This window comes from Oryctolagus cuniculus, chromosome 1 (assembly GCF_051225735.1).
Source record: "Oryctolagus cuniculus isolate XC-2025 breed Fujian yellow rabbit chromosome 1, ASM5122573v1, whole genome shotgun sequence".
NCBI classification, from domain to species: Eukaryota; Metazoa; Chordata; class Mammalia; order Lagomorpha; family Leporidae; genus Oryctolagus; species Oryctolagus cuniculus.
Window position 1 is genome coordinate 151,964,586 of NC_142867.1, and position 15,378 is coordinate 151,979,963.

The following is a 15,378-nucleotide window of genomic DNA, read 5'->3' on the forward strand; positions in this document are numbered from 1 at the left end:
GAACCAGCACTCTGAGATGCCAGCAGCACTTGCACCATGCCAGGCCCTAAAATTTTTTTTTAAGTCTTCCTTCAGTAGTCAATTACTCAGGACCCCATAAGGGCGAGGCAAGATGCCAGCTGGATTAAACAGCCCCGGTTCCCTCCATGCTGCTTTATGGGGAAGGCAGAGAAGCAGTCACCTCTTACCACAGTAAAGAACAGAATGGAGACACTTCGATGGCTCCGAGTTGGTAAGAACACGGAAGACATCACCATTCAAATGGAGCAGACACAAACAAGGTGAGGAGGAGGGGCCAGCAGGTGACTTGTAGGAAGGCGGGTCTTACTGAGTGTGGGCAAATGCACATCCCAAGAACCACAAACTCAGGAGAGAAGTTAAAAGACCAGGCCAGATGCTACACGGTGGTGACCGCCAGGGCTTTCTCAGGAATCAACTAGAAGCACTGGGGGAAGGCAGGGCCACTGACTGTGGGAGGGACTGAGCGGGCTGACATAATCTAGGACCTAATCCCACAAGCAGAGATTCAAGACAAGCGGGGCCAGTACAGATGATGGCCAGGCTGGGGCAGGGAGGCTGGCACTGAGCACTGCTGTCATTCCACCCTGACACTGAGTTCAGGGATTGGCTTGTGCCATCATACGGCTTCCTGCGGTCATTATTCACATCCTGATCAAGCTCTTATTCCATTATTTCAACCCCCTCCCCCCTTTTACAGACCAGAGGATGGAGCCTGGCAGCCTCAGACCTGACCAGGGGACCCTATTAATGGACACAGAGCCAGGATGACGAGAAATCAGTGAAGTCCTCATTATGCAATCAAATGAAACAGCTCAAAGCTGTCCTGCTGGCATGTTCCTGGGGGCAGTGGGACAGAGGTCACAGAACTTTACACCGGGAGCTGCAGTGGAAGATGGTTTGCAGATAACATCCATGCCCAAAGCAAAAGTAAAGCCCCCACGCAGCCCTGAACCATTGTTAAAAACTGGATGTGTTAGTGGAAAAGGCTGGAATAGAGCTTCTTATCTTCGCACAAGAAAGGGGAGAGGCAGACTAGGGGGAAGCAAGGTAGCAAGGTTTAATGGGGTAGGGCATCTGTCAGAACGAATGGCACCTCTCCAGATGGAATCTGAGAGTGCCCAGCCATTCAGACTGGGGTAGCAAGGTTAGAGTTTAATGGAAAGAATGCATCTGACAGGCCAGGCATCCCAGTAAAGAACTGAGAGCTGAGCTCAGAGAAATGCACCTGATAAGCCAGGCTGGCTCTCAGGAAGGCGCTGAGAGCGAATGGAGTCCAGTCCTTCCTGCTGTTTCTCCTTCTCTCCACCCTCTTCTCCTGGACAATGGCTTGCTGGGTGTGAAATCCGTAAAATTCTTCCCAAGGTCTCATGACCCAATGTTACCAGACCGGGTAGCCCACTTGGCGCTGGGCAGAGAGAATTCTCCTAAGTGTCTTTCCTGTGGGGGTGGGGGGTGAGACCACCTATAAAGTTACTGGGGTCTGGGGCAGATTGGAAGTGTGCTTCTGACGCTGCTCTTTCCTTTCTGCAGGTCCTTTGTTTTCCTAAAGCCCCTCTCACACACGTGGGCTAATTTCTAATCTCCTCCCTAACAGATGCACAACACTCAAGTCTTACATCCTCAGTTGAAATAAATTCCTTTTATCAGGACAAGCACCTTATCCAGCATTTAAGATACCACTTAGGATGTCCACATCCCATATTGAGTACCTGGGTTGCTCCCAATTTCATCTTCTTACTAATGTGCTCCCTGGGAGGCAGCAAGTAACGGCTCCAGTACTTGGGTCCTTGCCACCCATGTGTGGGAGACCTGGGTGGCGTTACTGGCTCCCAACCTCAGCCTGGCCCCACCCCAGTTGTTGTGGGCATTTGGAGAGAAAATCAGCTGATGGAAGATCTTTCTGTCACTCCCTCTCTCTCTAGAGTTTTTTTTTTTTTCTTTTAAGATTTATTTATTGGCCGGCGCCGCGGCTCACTAGGCTAATCCTCCACCTTGCGGCACCAGCACACCGGGTTCTAGTCCCGGTGGGGCGCCGGATTCTGTCCCAGTTGCCCCTCTTCCAGGCCAGCTCTCTGCTGTGGCCTGGGAAGGCAGTGGAGGATGGCCCAAGTGCTTAGGCCCAGCACCCCACGGGAGACCAGGAGAAGTACCTGACTCCTGCCATTGGATCAGCGCGGTGCGCCGGCCGCAGCAAGCTGGCCGCGGCGGCCATTGGAGGATGAACCAACGGCAAAGGAAGACCTTTCTGTCTCTCTCCCTCACTGTTATAAAGAGGTCTTCCATCTGCTGATTCACTTCCCAAATGGCTGCAATGGCCAGAACTGGGCCAATACAAAGCCAGGGGCCAAGAGCTTCTTCCAGGTCTCCCATGTGAGTGCAGGAGCCCAAGCACTTGGGCCATCCTCCACTGCTTTCCCAGGCTATTAGCAGAGAGGTGGATCAGAAGAGGAGCAGCCAGGACACAAACCAGTGCCCATATGGGATGCCAGCGCCACAGGTGGAGGCTTAGCCTATTATGCCACAGCTCCAGCCCCCAGAGACTTTCAAATAAACAAAAATAAACATTTTTCAACAACTACTCTTGGTGCCAGTATTGTGGCAAGCAGGTAAAGCCACCACCTGCAACACCATATCCCATATGGGCACCAGTTCAAGTCCTGGCTGCTCCACTTCCAATCCAGCTCTCTGTTAATGTGCCTGGGAAAGTGGTAGAAGATGGCCAAGTGCTTGGGCTCCTGCCACCCACACTGGGGATCTGAATGAAGCCCCTGGGTTACACATGGCGCATCCCTGGCTGTTGCAGCCATTTAGGGAGTGAACCAGTGAAACAGTGAACCAGTGGATGGAGATCTCTCTCTCTTCCTCTCCCTCCTCTTTCAAATAAAAATAAACCTTTTTTAAAAATTACTCTTATCAGACACTATTTGTAGACCCAGGTTTTAAAAAAAGAACGATTTGTCTCAAACGCAGGTAGAGAAACTCACTGACAAGGGTTCAGAGGTCAAAGGACTTTAATGTTCTTCAAGAAGTCAACATCAAACACCCACAACAGGGAAACAACATCTGGAACTCAGTGTCCCTCTTCTCAGAAACCACAGGGAAAGCAGCCCAGCGAACAGAGAAGGGAGCTAAACTGACTTTTAGTTGAACAGCATCATTGTCAAACAAAGAACAAACCAATCGACCTTCTCCCCTACCCACTGAAAGCAAACTACAAGCGAATTGCAAAACTTCTAGATCCTTTGCATGGAGCAGCTTGACAGAGAGGAGAGGAAGAACAGAGAGGGGCACAGATATTGCTAACATAGTGCTCTAATGAACAAGACCAAGGATTTAACAAATTCTAAGTCCCTACATGGATTATGGAGAACCGTTATTATTAGAAATAGAAATGCACAGAGATACAAACTATGTGTATTAGAAAGCAGATATTGTTATACAAACATATATAGTGTGTCATTTTTGTCCCTCTATGAGCATATCAGTATAAAGAAAGAGCTACAGTTTGTTCTTTTGTGTACAACTCCTCACTGCTCACCAGTCAGCGTTGGTCTTGATCAACAGGACCAGAGTCCAGGGGCCCCCTGCTATCCAGAACTTAGGATCTGGGCTGAGCATCTGGAGGGCCTCACCTGCCATCTAGACACAGTGAATTGCAGCTTGCATAATGAGGTCCACAGGCAAGTACTAAGATCTAGTTAGAAAAAGTAGCAGCAAAGACAAAATGAGCTGGAATTTGTTAGAAAGCAACAGAGAAATTATTTTCAAAAAGCTTCCAGTTTAAGTCAGAATAAAAGTGGCCATTGGCCGGTGGTCCCACCAGTGCTGCTGTCTGAAGCAAAAACAATCTATAATGAGCATAGTCATTGTATGTTAAGTTGGGTGGCCACTCCCCAGTTACTTTCTGTTTTATTCATGGTTCAAGGGCAGGGGATACACTGGTTAGGGTGTATTCATAGCTGATGCATCTCCAAAAAATTTTTCATGAAGGATGCTAGCTTCTGAACGTCTTCGATGGTGACAGCATTATAGAGAGAGACCCGGACGCCTCCCACGGACCTGGAACAACCAAGGACACAAGCATTAAGGGCAAAAGCATCCAAGTTAGCATCAAAACAACCTTCTGCAGTCACTTGCTGAGAGTGCCACCCAAGACTGCGGTGCCCAACCCCCCGCCTGAAGCCTCTGTGTCTCGGTCACTGGGAAAGTATCCTCTCCCCAGTGCAGGCCAATTACAATCCCCTTTAACAAAGGGGACAACAGGCGGGAAGAAAAGCTCAATGGGACCAAGGACCAAGATGGTGATGATGCCCACCAGGCTGTTCACAGGCCTGCACCACAGTGCCAGCCACATGGGCGCAGGGCAGCCAGCTCCAGTGAGACATTTATTAACTGTTCCACATGACGTTCAGCCGAGTGACAGTGGCCAGATCTGGGAGACAGGAGCTGGCCTCAACAGAGACAGGCGGCATGGCAACCTCTGTGCTCAGAGAGAGGTTTAAGATTTTCAAAGGTGGCTCCACTGTCCCTCAGCCAGGGAAGCTGGTTACGGTTCCATAAACAGCCAGAGGAAGGCGGACCCCGCGGTGACAGGTTTCCTCCACCAGTCCCACAGGTGCTGCTCCGAGCTGAGTGAGCCTCCTGGATTCCACACTGGAAAGCCGAAAGCAGCTCCCTGCTGCACTCCGGCGTTGGCCGTGCCCTCACCTGTGTCCTTTCAAGGAGATCATATGGAGCTCCAGGGCTTTATCGAGGAACCGTTTTTCTAAAGCTTCGTCCCCCTTGGCGTTGCCGATGCGGAATGGAATATTCATCATGCTTCTATTTCGGGGCTCCACCGGGCAGCTGAAAAACATGCGTTCTATTCCAGCTTGTGCTTCTCACTAACAAGGCTTCAGTTTTGGTTTTCCTTAAACATTTTTCTACATGCGCAGATGAGATTAATATTAAATACGCAAGGTCTAACGAAGACATAATTTATTTAAAAAGAGACCAGACTTTTCCCTATGCAACAGTGGGTGAGCATTCTGTTGTATGACTTAATTTCCACAAGCCTCAGTTTCCTTATCTGAATACTGGGAATACCAATAATACCTCTGTTTCAGACCAGCTGTGACACACCCATGGTACAACATACATGATGCTTCCAACACACGTCAGTCATGCAGCAAATCTGAAGCACTCTTTCTCTGTGAGGCTACACAGAAATAATAAATTGGTCCTAACAGCAGCTGTAAGACTCAAAAATTAAGGAGCAGCAGCTTTTAAAGGACTGATCATCTTCTGTTGTTCCAAGCTGTGTGGCCTTTGGCAAGTTAATTTTTTTTAAAGATTTATTTATTTATTTGAAAGTCAGTTACACAGAGAGAGGAGAGGCACAGAGAGAGAGAGAGAGGTCTTCCATACACTGGTTCACTCTCCAATTGGCCACAACTGCTGGAGCTGTGCCAATCCGAAGCCAGGAGCCAGGAGCTTCTTCCTGGTCTCCCATGTGGGTGCAGGGGCCCAAGGACTTGGGCCATCTTCTACTACTTTCCCAGGCCATAGCAGAGAGCTGAATTGAAAGCGGGACAGCCGGGACTAGAACCGGCGCCCATATGGGATGCCTGCACTGCAGGTGGCAGCTTTACCTGCTACACCACAGCGCAGGCCCTGGCAAGCTACTTGATCTTCCTCATCTGAACAGTAAGTCTTATGAAACCCACCTTAGGCTGTTGGGAGGACTCAGTAAGTCAGTACTTACAGAGAATTTCTGTTGATGTAAAGAAACCTAAAAACAGGTGGAATACAGCACTTTGCTTTTTTTTTTTTTTTTTTAAAGATGTATTTATTTGAAAGGCAGAATGACAGAGGCAGGGCACAGGAGAGGGTGGAGAGAAAGAGAAAGAGATCTTCCATCTGCTGGTTCACTCCCCAAATGCTCCCAGCAGCCAGGGCTGGGCCAAGCTGAAGTCAGGAGCCAAGAACTCCACCCTGGTTTCCTATGTGGGTGGCAAGAGCCACCTTCTGCTGCTTTCGCAGGTGCATCAGCAGGGAGCTGGATCAAAAGTAGAGCAGCCGGGGCTCTAACCGGCACTCTAATATAGGAAGCCGCTTAACTCACTATACGACACCAGCCCTCAAATTCATTACTTTTTGAAGCTGATTGGTCTTGTGACTTGCTTTGGTCAGGAGATTGCAACAGAAGTGACTGTGCAATTTCTAAGCATAGGCCAACAGGCCTTGCAGCTCTTTGAGCAAGAAAAAAAGGTTATTGTTTTAAGCCATTAAGTGCTCCAGCGTTCTGTGATGCACAGAAACAGACTGATACAATTTAGAGGCTGGAGTTGTGGCACAGTGGGTTAAGCTGTAGCCTGCAACGCTGGTATCCCATATAGGTGCCAGTTTGAGTCCCGGATGCTCCACTTCTGAACCAGCTCCCTGCTAAAGCACCTGGGAAAGCAGTGGAAGATGGCCCAAGTACTTGGGCCCCTGCAGCCACCTGGGAGACCTGGATGGAGTTCCAGAGTCCTGGCTTTGGCTTGCCCAGCCCGCATCATTGCAGCCAGTTGGGGAGTGAACCTGCAGGTGGAAAATCTCCGTCTCTCCCCACCACCTTTCTGTCTCTCCCCCTCTGTAACTCTGATTTTTCAAATAATAAATAAATCTTTTTTAAAAATAGAGATAGCTGATATAAGTTAAGACTGTCTGGAACATATGAAATGTTATTAAGTATCTGTTGAATACAATAAATTCATCTTTTTATACCCAACCCCTTGCATTAAGACACACACAGAGACTCACAAAAAGGAATGAGTGAATTTTTGTCTATGAAAGCCAATATTATTTTCCATCGACAACAGAAGGAGATAAACGGAAGAAGAGCCAACAAGTCACTCTAGAATAAAAGAAAAGTACAACACAAAATAACGCTGTCATCTTTTCCCCTTGTCTCAAGTAGATCCTATTTTTATGTTAAACTTCCAAGGGATGGCATTCATTAAAGTTAAAGAGCAAATAAAAGCAGCGTGAGAAGCCCCCTGAGGGCACAATCACAATTGCTGTTAAAGTTAATAGGAGTCAAGTGCACACCTCCTGGCAGAAGAGAGGCAAGAAGCAGGACGAATACATGCAGCAGACTTTGAACCTGAATTCTGGGGCCCGGCTTTCCATAAGTCGGTTTTGTGGCCGGCATTTAAATTCAACACTCAGTGGCTACCCTGAGATTCTGCCACCTCTGCCTCCCAAGGTGAGGGTCTATTTGGAGAGGCAAAGCAACAAAAAGCGTATTTCATTTAAGAGAGAGAAGTTTAAAGCAGCAGAAATTAAGAATCAGTATTTAAAGTTCATCCCCCTCAAATTTACCAATCCTGTCCTGAAAGTGGAAGATATCACGAAGCAATAATGTCATAAATGCCAGAAATCAAAGAGAAATCACCACACTTTTATGTAGCTGCCTGGCAAGAGGACGCCTGGAAGGCGCCAAGGGTCTGGGGAGAGATCATGAGAAAAGACTGCTCCCAATCCACCCAGAGATGGCCCTGGAGGGGACCACAGTTCCACCCGAGAAGAGCTGAGACAGCAAAGGGCTGTGGAGGAAAAGAGAGCAGAACAAGTAATTTTGTAGGGAGAAGGCTGACGGGTTTCCGAGCAGGGCACGTGGGAGTGAGGACACAAGGAGAAGGGCACTGTGGCAGAGAGCTCTGCCGAGGCATGGAGGGCCGTGTGCATGCATGCTTGCTGGGGTCTGCACAGGATCCTTGAGCAACGAGAAATAGTCAGACTGGCACTACAATACGAGATCTGTATTTTAGAAAAATAACTACAGAGGCGGGTGAAGCCACTGCTTGTGATGCTGGCATCCCATTCGTGTCCTGGCTGCTCCACTTCCAATCCAGCTCCCTGATTAAGCGCCTGGGAAGGCAGCTGAAGATGGCTCAAGTACTTGGTCCCTGACACCAAAAGGAGAGGCCAGGAAGGAGTTCCTGGCTCTTGGCTTCAGCCAGGCTCAGACCTGGCTATTGCAGCCATTTGAGGAGTGAATCAATGGATGGAAGATTCATTCTCTCTCTCTCTCTCTCTCTCTCTCTCTCTCATCTATCTATATCTCTGTAACTCTGCCTTTTAAATAAAAATCTACAAAAAAATTCAGCCTGAATTTCATCACATCTAACAGAAATATAGTGCAAGCCACACACATAATTTAAAAAGAATTACAGCACATAGAGGGGACGGCAATATGAAGAACTTGGAAGGCAGAGGAATGACCTTCTAGAAAGTTCTTATGAAGAACTTTCCTAAACAAAGGAATCAGAGCCTGTGAGCAAGCTGGAGCACTGGGGAGCTTCAAGCACAGGTGGCGCCTCCAAGGCCAGCAGGGCACCTGAGCACGCACGAAATGCGTGGAGCAGGCCAGTGCAACACGCACCACCACCTCCCTCGGTCAGATACTGAAGGCAGAGAAACAGGAAGGTACTTCAAAGTGTGGGAAAGCAGAATTAAAGAAATCATTTTATTTTTGCACAAGCAATTTTTGAAACCCATGCATTTTTTCCCTAACGTGCATTTACAACGAACCTTTTGAAGACCCTTCACATGCACGGATCTCAACATTTTTTGGCATCAAAGTAAAGATCGTTGAGTTCTACATCTCCATGAACTTAGTGAAGTTCCTTTGTAAGCTCTCCCTTTTTTCTTGAAACCCTTGGTCGCCCCGGTCAAAGCTTTTTTCTCTCATGTTCAGAGATACATGCACCGTGGAATGAGAAACCCAGATTTATACATATCTTCCAACATCCCTATACTGGCCCCAACACTGGGTGAGCCACATTGACCACCCTGGTGGGCTGTATTTGGCCTCTACTCCCCAGTTTTTAAGCTCTGGATTCCACATGAAATTTCAGAAGAGGCAGAGTCTGTGGTCTGAATGGACTGAGGGCTAAGGTCAACTGAGAGGTTTAGTTTAGGCCCCAAGCAGGTGCTCTGTCAAGGATAGAGCTTCCAATGCCTGTGGTGGAGCATGGAGGTGGAGGATGCCAATGGACATCACTGTGAGAGCTGTTCCATGGGTCTCCATAGACATCTAGGAAATGCTGCATTGACAGAGTTAACCAGGGGTCTTGACTCCTGGCTTCCTGCAGCCCACAATGTGCTGCTCATGTGCATGACCCCCAGGAGGGAGTCTTCCAGGAACGTAGCTTTCCCTAGGTGTATTTGATTGGAAAACTATTCCCATTGAGAGGGTTAGAGAACCCCCCAGAAAAACACTGGGTCTTCTGAAGGCTTCAAAAGATGGGGTGGGGGTTATGTGGGAAGGCACGTGAGAGAGGCCCAACTCATGCAGGTAAAGAAGGCCAACAGAAAGCTGCAGGCCTGGTCAAGCAGCTGCAAGCCTAGAAGACCTGAAGGAAGAGAGAAGCCCACAAACACAGACACAGGCCCCTCCTTACTGCCTGGTCTGGTTAATAAACATACTTTTAATGTGCACGCCACTGTGAAAGTCTACAGTGAAATCAGGAAGCTGTTCATGCCCTTCTCACAGAGGTGGCTATCACTAACAGACTGGCATGTATTCTTCAATGTGTTTTAGATACATAAACACATGTGCACGCACATACATGTATACACGGATGATACAGGTGGATATATGGACATGCACATATGAGAAATAAAAGATAAATTTTGGTGCAAAAAATTTGAGCCGGCACCGCAGCTCACTAGGCTAATCCTCCGCCTTGCGGTACCGGCACACCAGGTTCTAGTCCCAGTCGGGGCGCCAGATTCTGTCCCGGCTGCCCCTCTTCCAGGCCAGCTCTCTGCTGTGGCCCGGGAGTGCAGTGGAGGATGGCCTAAGTCTTTGGGCTCCTGCACCTGCATGGGAGACCAGGAAAAGCACCTGGCTCCTGGCTTTGGATCAGCACGGTGCGCCGGCCGCGGCGGCCATTGGAGGGTGAACCAACAGCAAAGGAAGACATTTCTCTCTGTCTCTCTCTCTCTCTCTCACTGTCCACTCTGCCTGTCAAAAAAAAATAAAAAATTTAAAAAAATTAAAAAAAAATTTAAATGCATACATAGTTTTTCATGAACTCTGTGAAGATCCCTTATAGGTATAGATATCAAAACTTCTGGCTCCCAAATAAATCATTTGAATCCATCTTTCCACAACCCTCTGAAGTACCCTTATACATAAGCAGTCACATGCCATGTAACAGCATTTGAGTCAAGGACGGACTGCACATCCAGCAGCAGTCCGGTAAGATGACATCATCAGTACCGCCATAGCCATCTCAGCTCAGCTGGAGCCTTGGGCTGCCCCTGGGTTTTCAACCCTCCATCCTCCACTGGACTTGTCGGTACATAAAAGCCCTTAGTCAAGGGGCAAATGAGTTTTGATGAATAGTGCAAACTTAGGTCCAAATTTGAACTCCTACCAAAAGCACATTACTTTGCACCAGATGTTACAAATCTTTTTAATTCCCATTGATCAAAGGCAAAATCCCTTCAGTTTTAATCTGCATTTCATAAAGAACCAAGGAAACTGAGAATCTTTGATTTTTGTTAGCCAGCTGTATTGCTTCTGAGTTGTTTAATCACACTGTTTAGCAACCAACTCCTGTTCCTGTTTTTATTTGGTTACTCTTTTTCCATTCATTTGCAGGTGCTTGCTTCCAATCCCAGCCTCCCGCAAATGCACTCAAGTGCTTGGGCCCCTGCCATTCATATGGGGGACTCAGACTGAGTTCCTAACTCCTGGCTTTGCCCTGGCCCAGCCCTGGCTGTTGTGGTCACCTGGGGAGTGAATGAAGATCACTCTCTTGTCTGTCTTTCCAACTGTCTCTCTGCTTTTCAAATAAAGTGAAAATAAGTAGTAATTTGAAAATATTTTTAAATTTACTTTTGAGTTTAAATTCACATGGTTTCGTAGTATTAGACTGTATGTTAAGTTCATTCCTTAACATTTTTCTATTTTAAAAAATTTCAGCTATCCTTTTGCATGAACTGAGCAGATGAGAATTTGCACTGATTTCCAGATGCGTCCTAATTCTTGTGGCTATTATGAATGGGCTCCTTCTTCCTCATTACAGTCTTGTTACTTCTGGAGTGTGGACCCGCAGCCGACCCTTACACTTCATGCTGTCAGGGATCACAATCTGATTGGACAGGTCTTAAGTTTTTCTGTTGATTCTTGAATCTTTCATATAGAAATTCACTTCATCTACAAACCAATTTTTGCCATTTCCTCAATGCAGTAATTAAGGAGCAGCGTGGGCCCAGGGAATGAGCGCCTGTGGCCTATCCCCTGTTCATACCCTGGCTGATGGCTCCTCCCAGTGGCAGCCTGGACCTACCTGTCTGTGCCTCTGTGAAACGGCTTCAGGTCTTCTTCACCATTATCCATGCTGCTTTCTCTCTCCCTAAGTTGATGAAGGTGACCTCACAGCAGGATATGGAATCTGTCAGTGTGCTCAATAAAAGGGCTGCCTTACAAGCCAGGGGACGCAAAAGGGGTGCATCTTACAGAAGGAAAAAAGAGCAGGGTCGGGCATCTGGAACACCTGCATCCCATACTGGAGTGCCTGGTTTCAAAGCTCGGGGGGGAAAAAAGGCAGGAGATTCCCAGCGTTCCCTCTATGCCTTCTTATTTTGTTCCTAATTCCCTGGATTCTTTCCCTCTGATTTCATGCTTGTACATCTCCTGAGAAACATATGGAGCCAAAAGCGAACAGAAAAGTACGTGTCTCCTCCCTAATCACTGCCAAGAGCTTCCATTCACATTCAGGTTCTGGGTGCCCTTTGGGAGTCAGAGAAGATGACTCACTCTTCTGGGTACCCCAGGATCCCAGAGTGGGTGCTCAAGAGCCATTGGGGCCAGCGCCGCGGCTCAATAGGCTAATCCTCCGCCTGCGGCACTGGTACCCCGGGTTCTAGTCCCGGTCAGGGTGCCAGATTCTGTCCCGGTTGCCCCTCTTCCAGGCCAGCTCTCTGCTGTGGCCAGGGAGTGCAGTAGAGGATGGCCCAAGTGCTTGGGCCCCGCACCCCATGGGAGACCAGGAAAAGCACCTGGCTCCTGCCTGCAGATCAGTGTGGTGTGCCGGCCGCAGCGCACCAGCCACGGCGGCCATTGGAGGGTGAACCAACAGCAAAAGGAAGACCTTTCTCTCTGTCTCTCTCTCACTGTCCACTCTGCCTGTCAAAAAAAAAAAAAAAAAAAAGCCATTGGATGGATGGATGGACGGATGGATGGATGGATGAACAGGTAGATGGATGGATGGACAGATGGGCAGATGGGTGGAAAGACGGATGGATGAATGAACAGGTGGACTAAGCAGGTCCGCATGCCTTTCCAGTCTTTCCTTCCAACCCTGCATGAGCCATCCTCACCAAGCAGCCCATCTTCTGCTCCTTAAATACACCATACTTTCTTCCCTCAGAGCCTCTCTGAACGCCATCTCTGCCTTCCTAAAAGTTCCTGAAAGTACTTCTGCCTGCTGCCTATTTTGACTCACATCCAAGGCTCAAGTTCAAACAAGAACCCTCTTTTCCCCTCCTACCAAACAGTAGCTCACTGTTCCAAGCTCACACCACATTCTTTAGCCCTTGGCACCGAGCTCCTTGGACAATCTACTACCGACCATGCATGCTAAAGTGGCTCCAGCGTCCTGGCTCCCCTTCATACGTGAGGGACCAGGATGGAAGCTTCTCTGGGACTGAACCCCACAGGCTGCACTTAACTCTGTTGCACAGAACCACAGAGTGCATCCCTTCACCTAGATGGCACACAGGAGAGAAGTCCAAAGGCCAAGGCATCCAGCCAAGATTTTCCCATCTCTCCCTGCACTTGCAGCTGCAAGGCCACTGCATGCCAAGAGCTCACAGGAACTGGCAACAAGAAAACACTGTAAGGGCAGAGGTAGCAGGAGCACACTGCTTTTTCTAGGCCGTCCAAAAAGTATGCCCCACGAGTGCTTATGGAGCTATGCTAGTAAGTTTTGGTCTAAATATAAAACCTAAATAAGGACTGAGGTGTGGTGTGGTTTTTTTCTATTCCAGTGGCCCATGAAATTCTCAGAGTGCAAATACCCTCATGATTGCCAGGCACATATTTTATTTTTACAATGAACAGAACTCCACAGAACAATGACCATTATGGATGGGGGTCCTGACACGGTAAATAAGTATGAATGTTTATGCATGTGTGTTTATACACACACATATGCACATACACACAGGCACAGACACTGCATCAAGCCTGGTCTCTGTCCATCAGTGCCCACACAGAGGGAGAGTGAAGAGCAAACAAAGGTTTCACTTCCAATGCATGGAATGCATGATGCACACAGGTATTGCTCCAGGTACTTCATCCATGGCATTTTGGCGAGCAGTCTGATGTAGTGGCTAGAGTGGTGGCCATGGACATGGTCCATATCCTAACCACAGATTCTGCAAATATAACCTCTTTGGAAAAAGGGTTTAGGGGCCAATGTTGTGGCACAGTGGGTTAAGCTGCTACTTGCCGTGCTGCCATCCCATAGCAGAGTGCCAATTTGAGTCCTGGCAACTTCAATTCTGACCCAGCTTCCTGCTAATGCCCAAGTACTCGGGTCTTTGCCACACATATGGGAGACCCGGATGGAATTCTGGGATCCTGGCTTTCGCCTAGACCAGCCCCAGCTATTGCAGCCATTTGGGGAGTGAACAAGCAGATGGAAAATCTCTGTCAGTCATTCAACCTTTCAAATAAATAGAGAAGGGAAGGGAATAAAGAGGAAACTAGGGAAGGGGAGGGGAGGGGAGGGGAGGAGAAGAGAGGAGAGGGGAGGGGAGGGGAGGAGAGGGGAGGGGAGGGGAGGAGAGGGGAGGGGAGGGAAAGGGAGGAGAGAAGGGTCTTTGCAGATCTAATTGCATGAAGGAGCTCTAGATGGGATCATCCTGAATTCTCTAGGGGGCCCTAAGTGACCTGTCCTTGCAGAAAGACACATGCAGAAAGGAGGCCACGTGAGGACAGAAGCAGGGATTGGTGATGCAGCCAGGAACCAAGGACTACCTGGAGCCACCAGAAGCTGGGAGGCAAGAAATGGATTCTTTCCTAAAGTCTCTGGAACAGCAGAGTGCTGAGGACACCCTGACCCCCCACTTCTGACCTTTGGAACTGGGAGAGGAAGTTTTATTGTTTGAAACCACCAAGTTTTTCATCCTTTGTCATGGCAGCCCTAGGAAATGAACACAAACCCCCTACATTTCTGCAGTCCTTACAATGCTGGTCCAGTGGTCAAGTCATACCCATTAGCCTCTTGGTCATGACACATTCAAGTTGTGTCATCCCAGGCCGTAACCACTTCCATTCACAGACCACAGTCCTGAGATAGGAGCACCTGTTCTGCACAGGGAGGCTGGGGTGACACACGGAAGCAGAGGCCACCCCCTGCACGGGACACAAGACCACCCGCCCTTACCAGCACTTTCACATCTCAGAGAACAATGAATGTCTGCTTTTCACAGCTATGCAGCATGCACAGTTTTAAATTCACGAGAGACAAAATGTGAGATGAAATTAATCAACTTACACGTAGAATCCTTGAGAGTTATCGATAATTTCATAAATCATTTGAGACTTGATGGTGCTGAGTTTCTTCATGGCAGCTGCCCCACCATTGTTCTTAATCCACTCCAGGACCAAGCCCATGACATAGATGCTAAAAGGAAGAGTTAAAAAAAAAATTTTGTGTGTGCAGTCCAGTGTGCAAAAGAGGACAGTCATGCAAGCAAACTGCTACATTGCATTAAAACACACTTAAGGATATATTAGAAACAGACAAGATAAAAGCAGGCCACATGTCAGCAAAAGCACAGGATGAAACAGGCAATGGGGTCAACCCAAGCCAGACCCCTGAAGGCCACTCAGAACAACAGGCTTGGGAGCCAGTGTTGTGGTACAGCAGGTTAAGCTGCCGCCTATGATGCCAGCATCCCATGTGAGTCCCTGTTCAAGTCCCGGTGCTCCACGTCCAATTCAGCTGCCTGCTAATGCACAAAAGAAAGTAGCAGCAGATGGTCCGTGTGCTTGGGTCCCTGCACCCACATGTGAGACCCAGACGGAGTTCCAGGTTCCTGGGTTCAACCCAGCCTAGCCTCAGCTAGGTAGCCATGTGGGGAAGTGAACCAGTAGATGGAAACCAGCTCGCTCTCTGTCTTTCCCTTTCTCTAATTCTGTCTTTCAAAGAAATAAACAAACAAAATTGGAAAAACACCTCACTGGACTGATAGCACCTGAGTCCCTCCCTCTGCAGCCCATGCCCCAGTGTACACTCCTCAAGACACCGGCATGCACCTGCCTAGCCCCTCCACAAGGCATTATCAGGCCCCCTCCCAGTGTTTCCT

The 15,378-nt window shown here is 48.4% G+C and overlaps 1 protein-coding gene across 1 annotated transcript in view; it reads right to left on the bottom strand.

Annotated features, from left to right (window-relative positions):
- Nucleotides 1-3,016: 3,016 nt before the first annotated feature.
- PSAT1 (phosphoserine aminotransferase 1) overlaps nucleotides 3,017-15,378 on the bottom strand; it is a gene marked incomplete at its 5' end in the record, with an annotated part of 30,539 nt that continues 18,177 nt past the window's right edge. Inside the window, 3 exon segments of the mRNA NM_001082271.1 lie at nucleotides 3,017-4,080; nucleotides 4,729-4,866; nucleotides 14,565-14,693. Coding sequence (NP_001075740.1) covers nucleotides 3,975-4,080; nucleotides 4,729-4,866; nucleotides 14,565-14,693 — 373 coding nt within the window. The 3' untranslated portion in view covers nucleotides 3,017-3,974.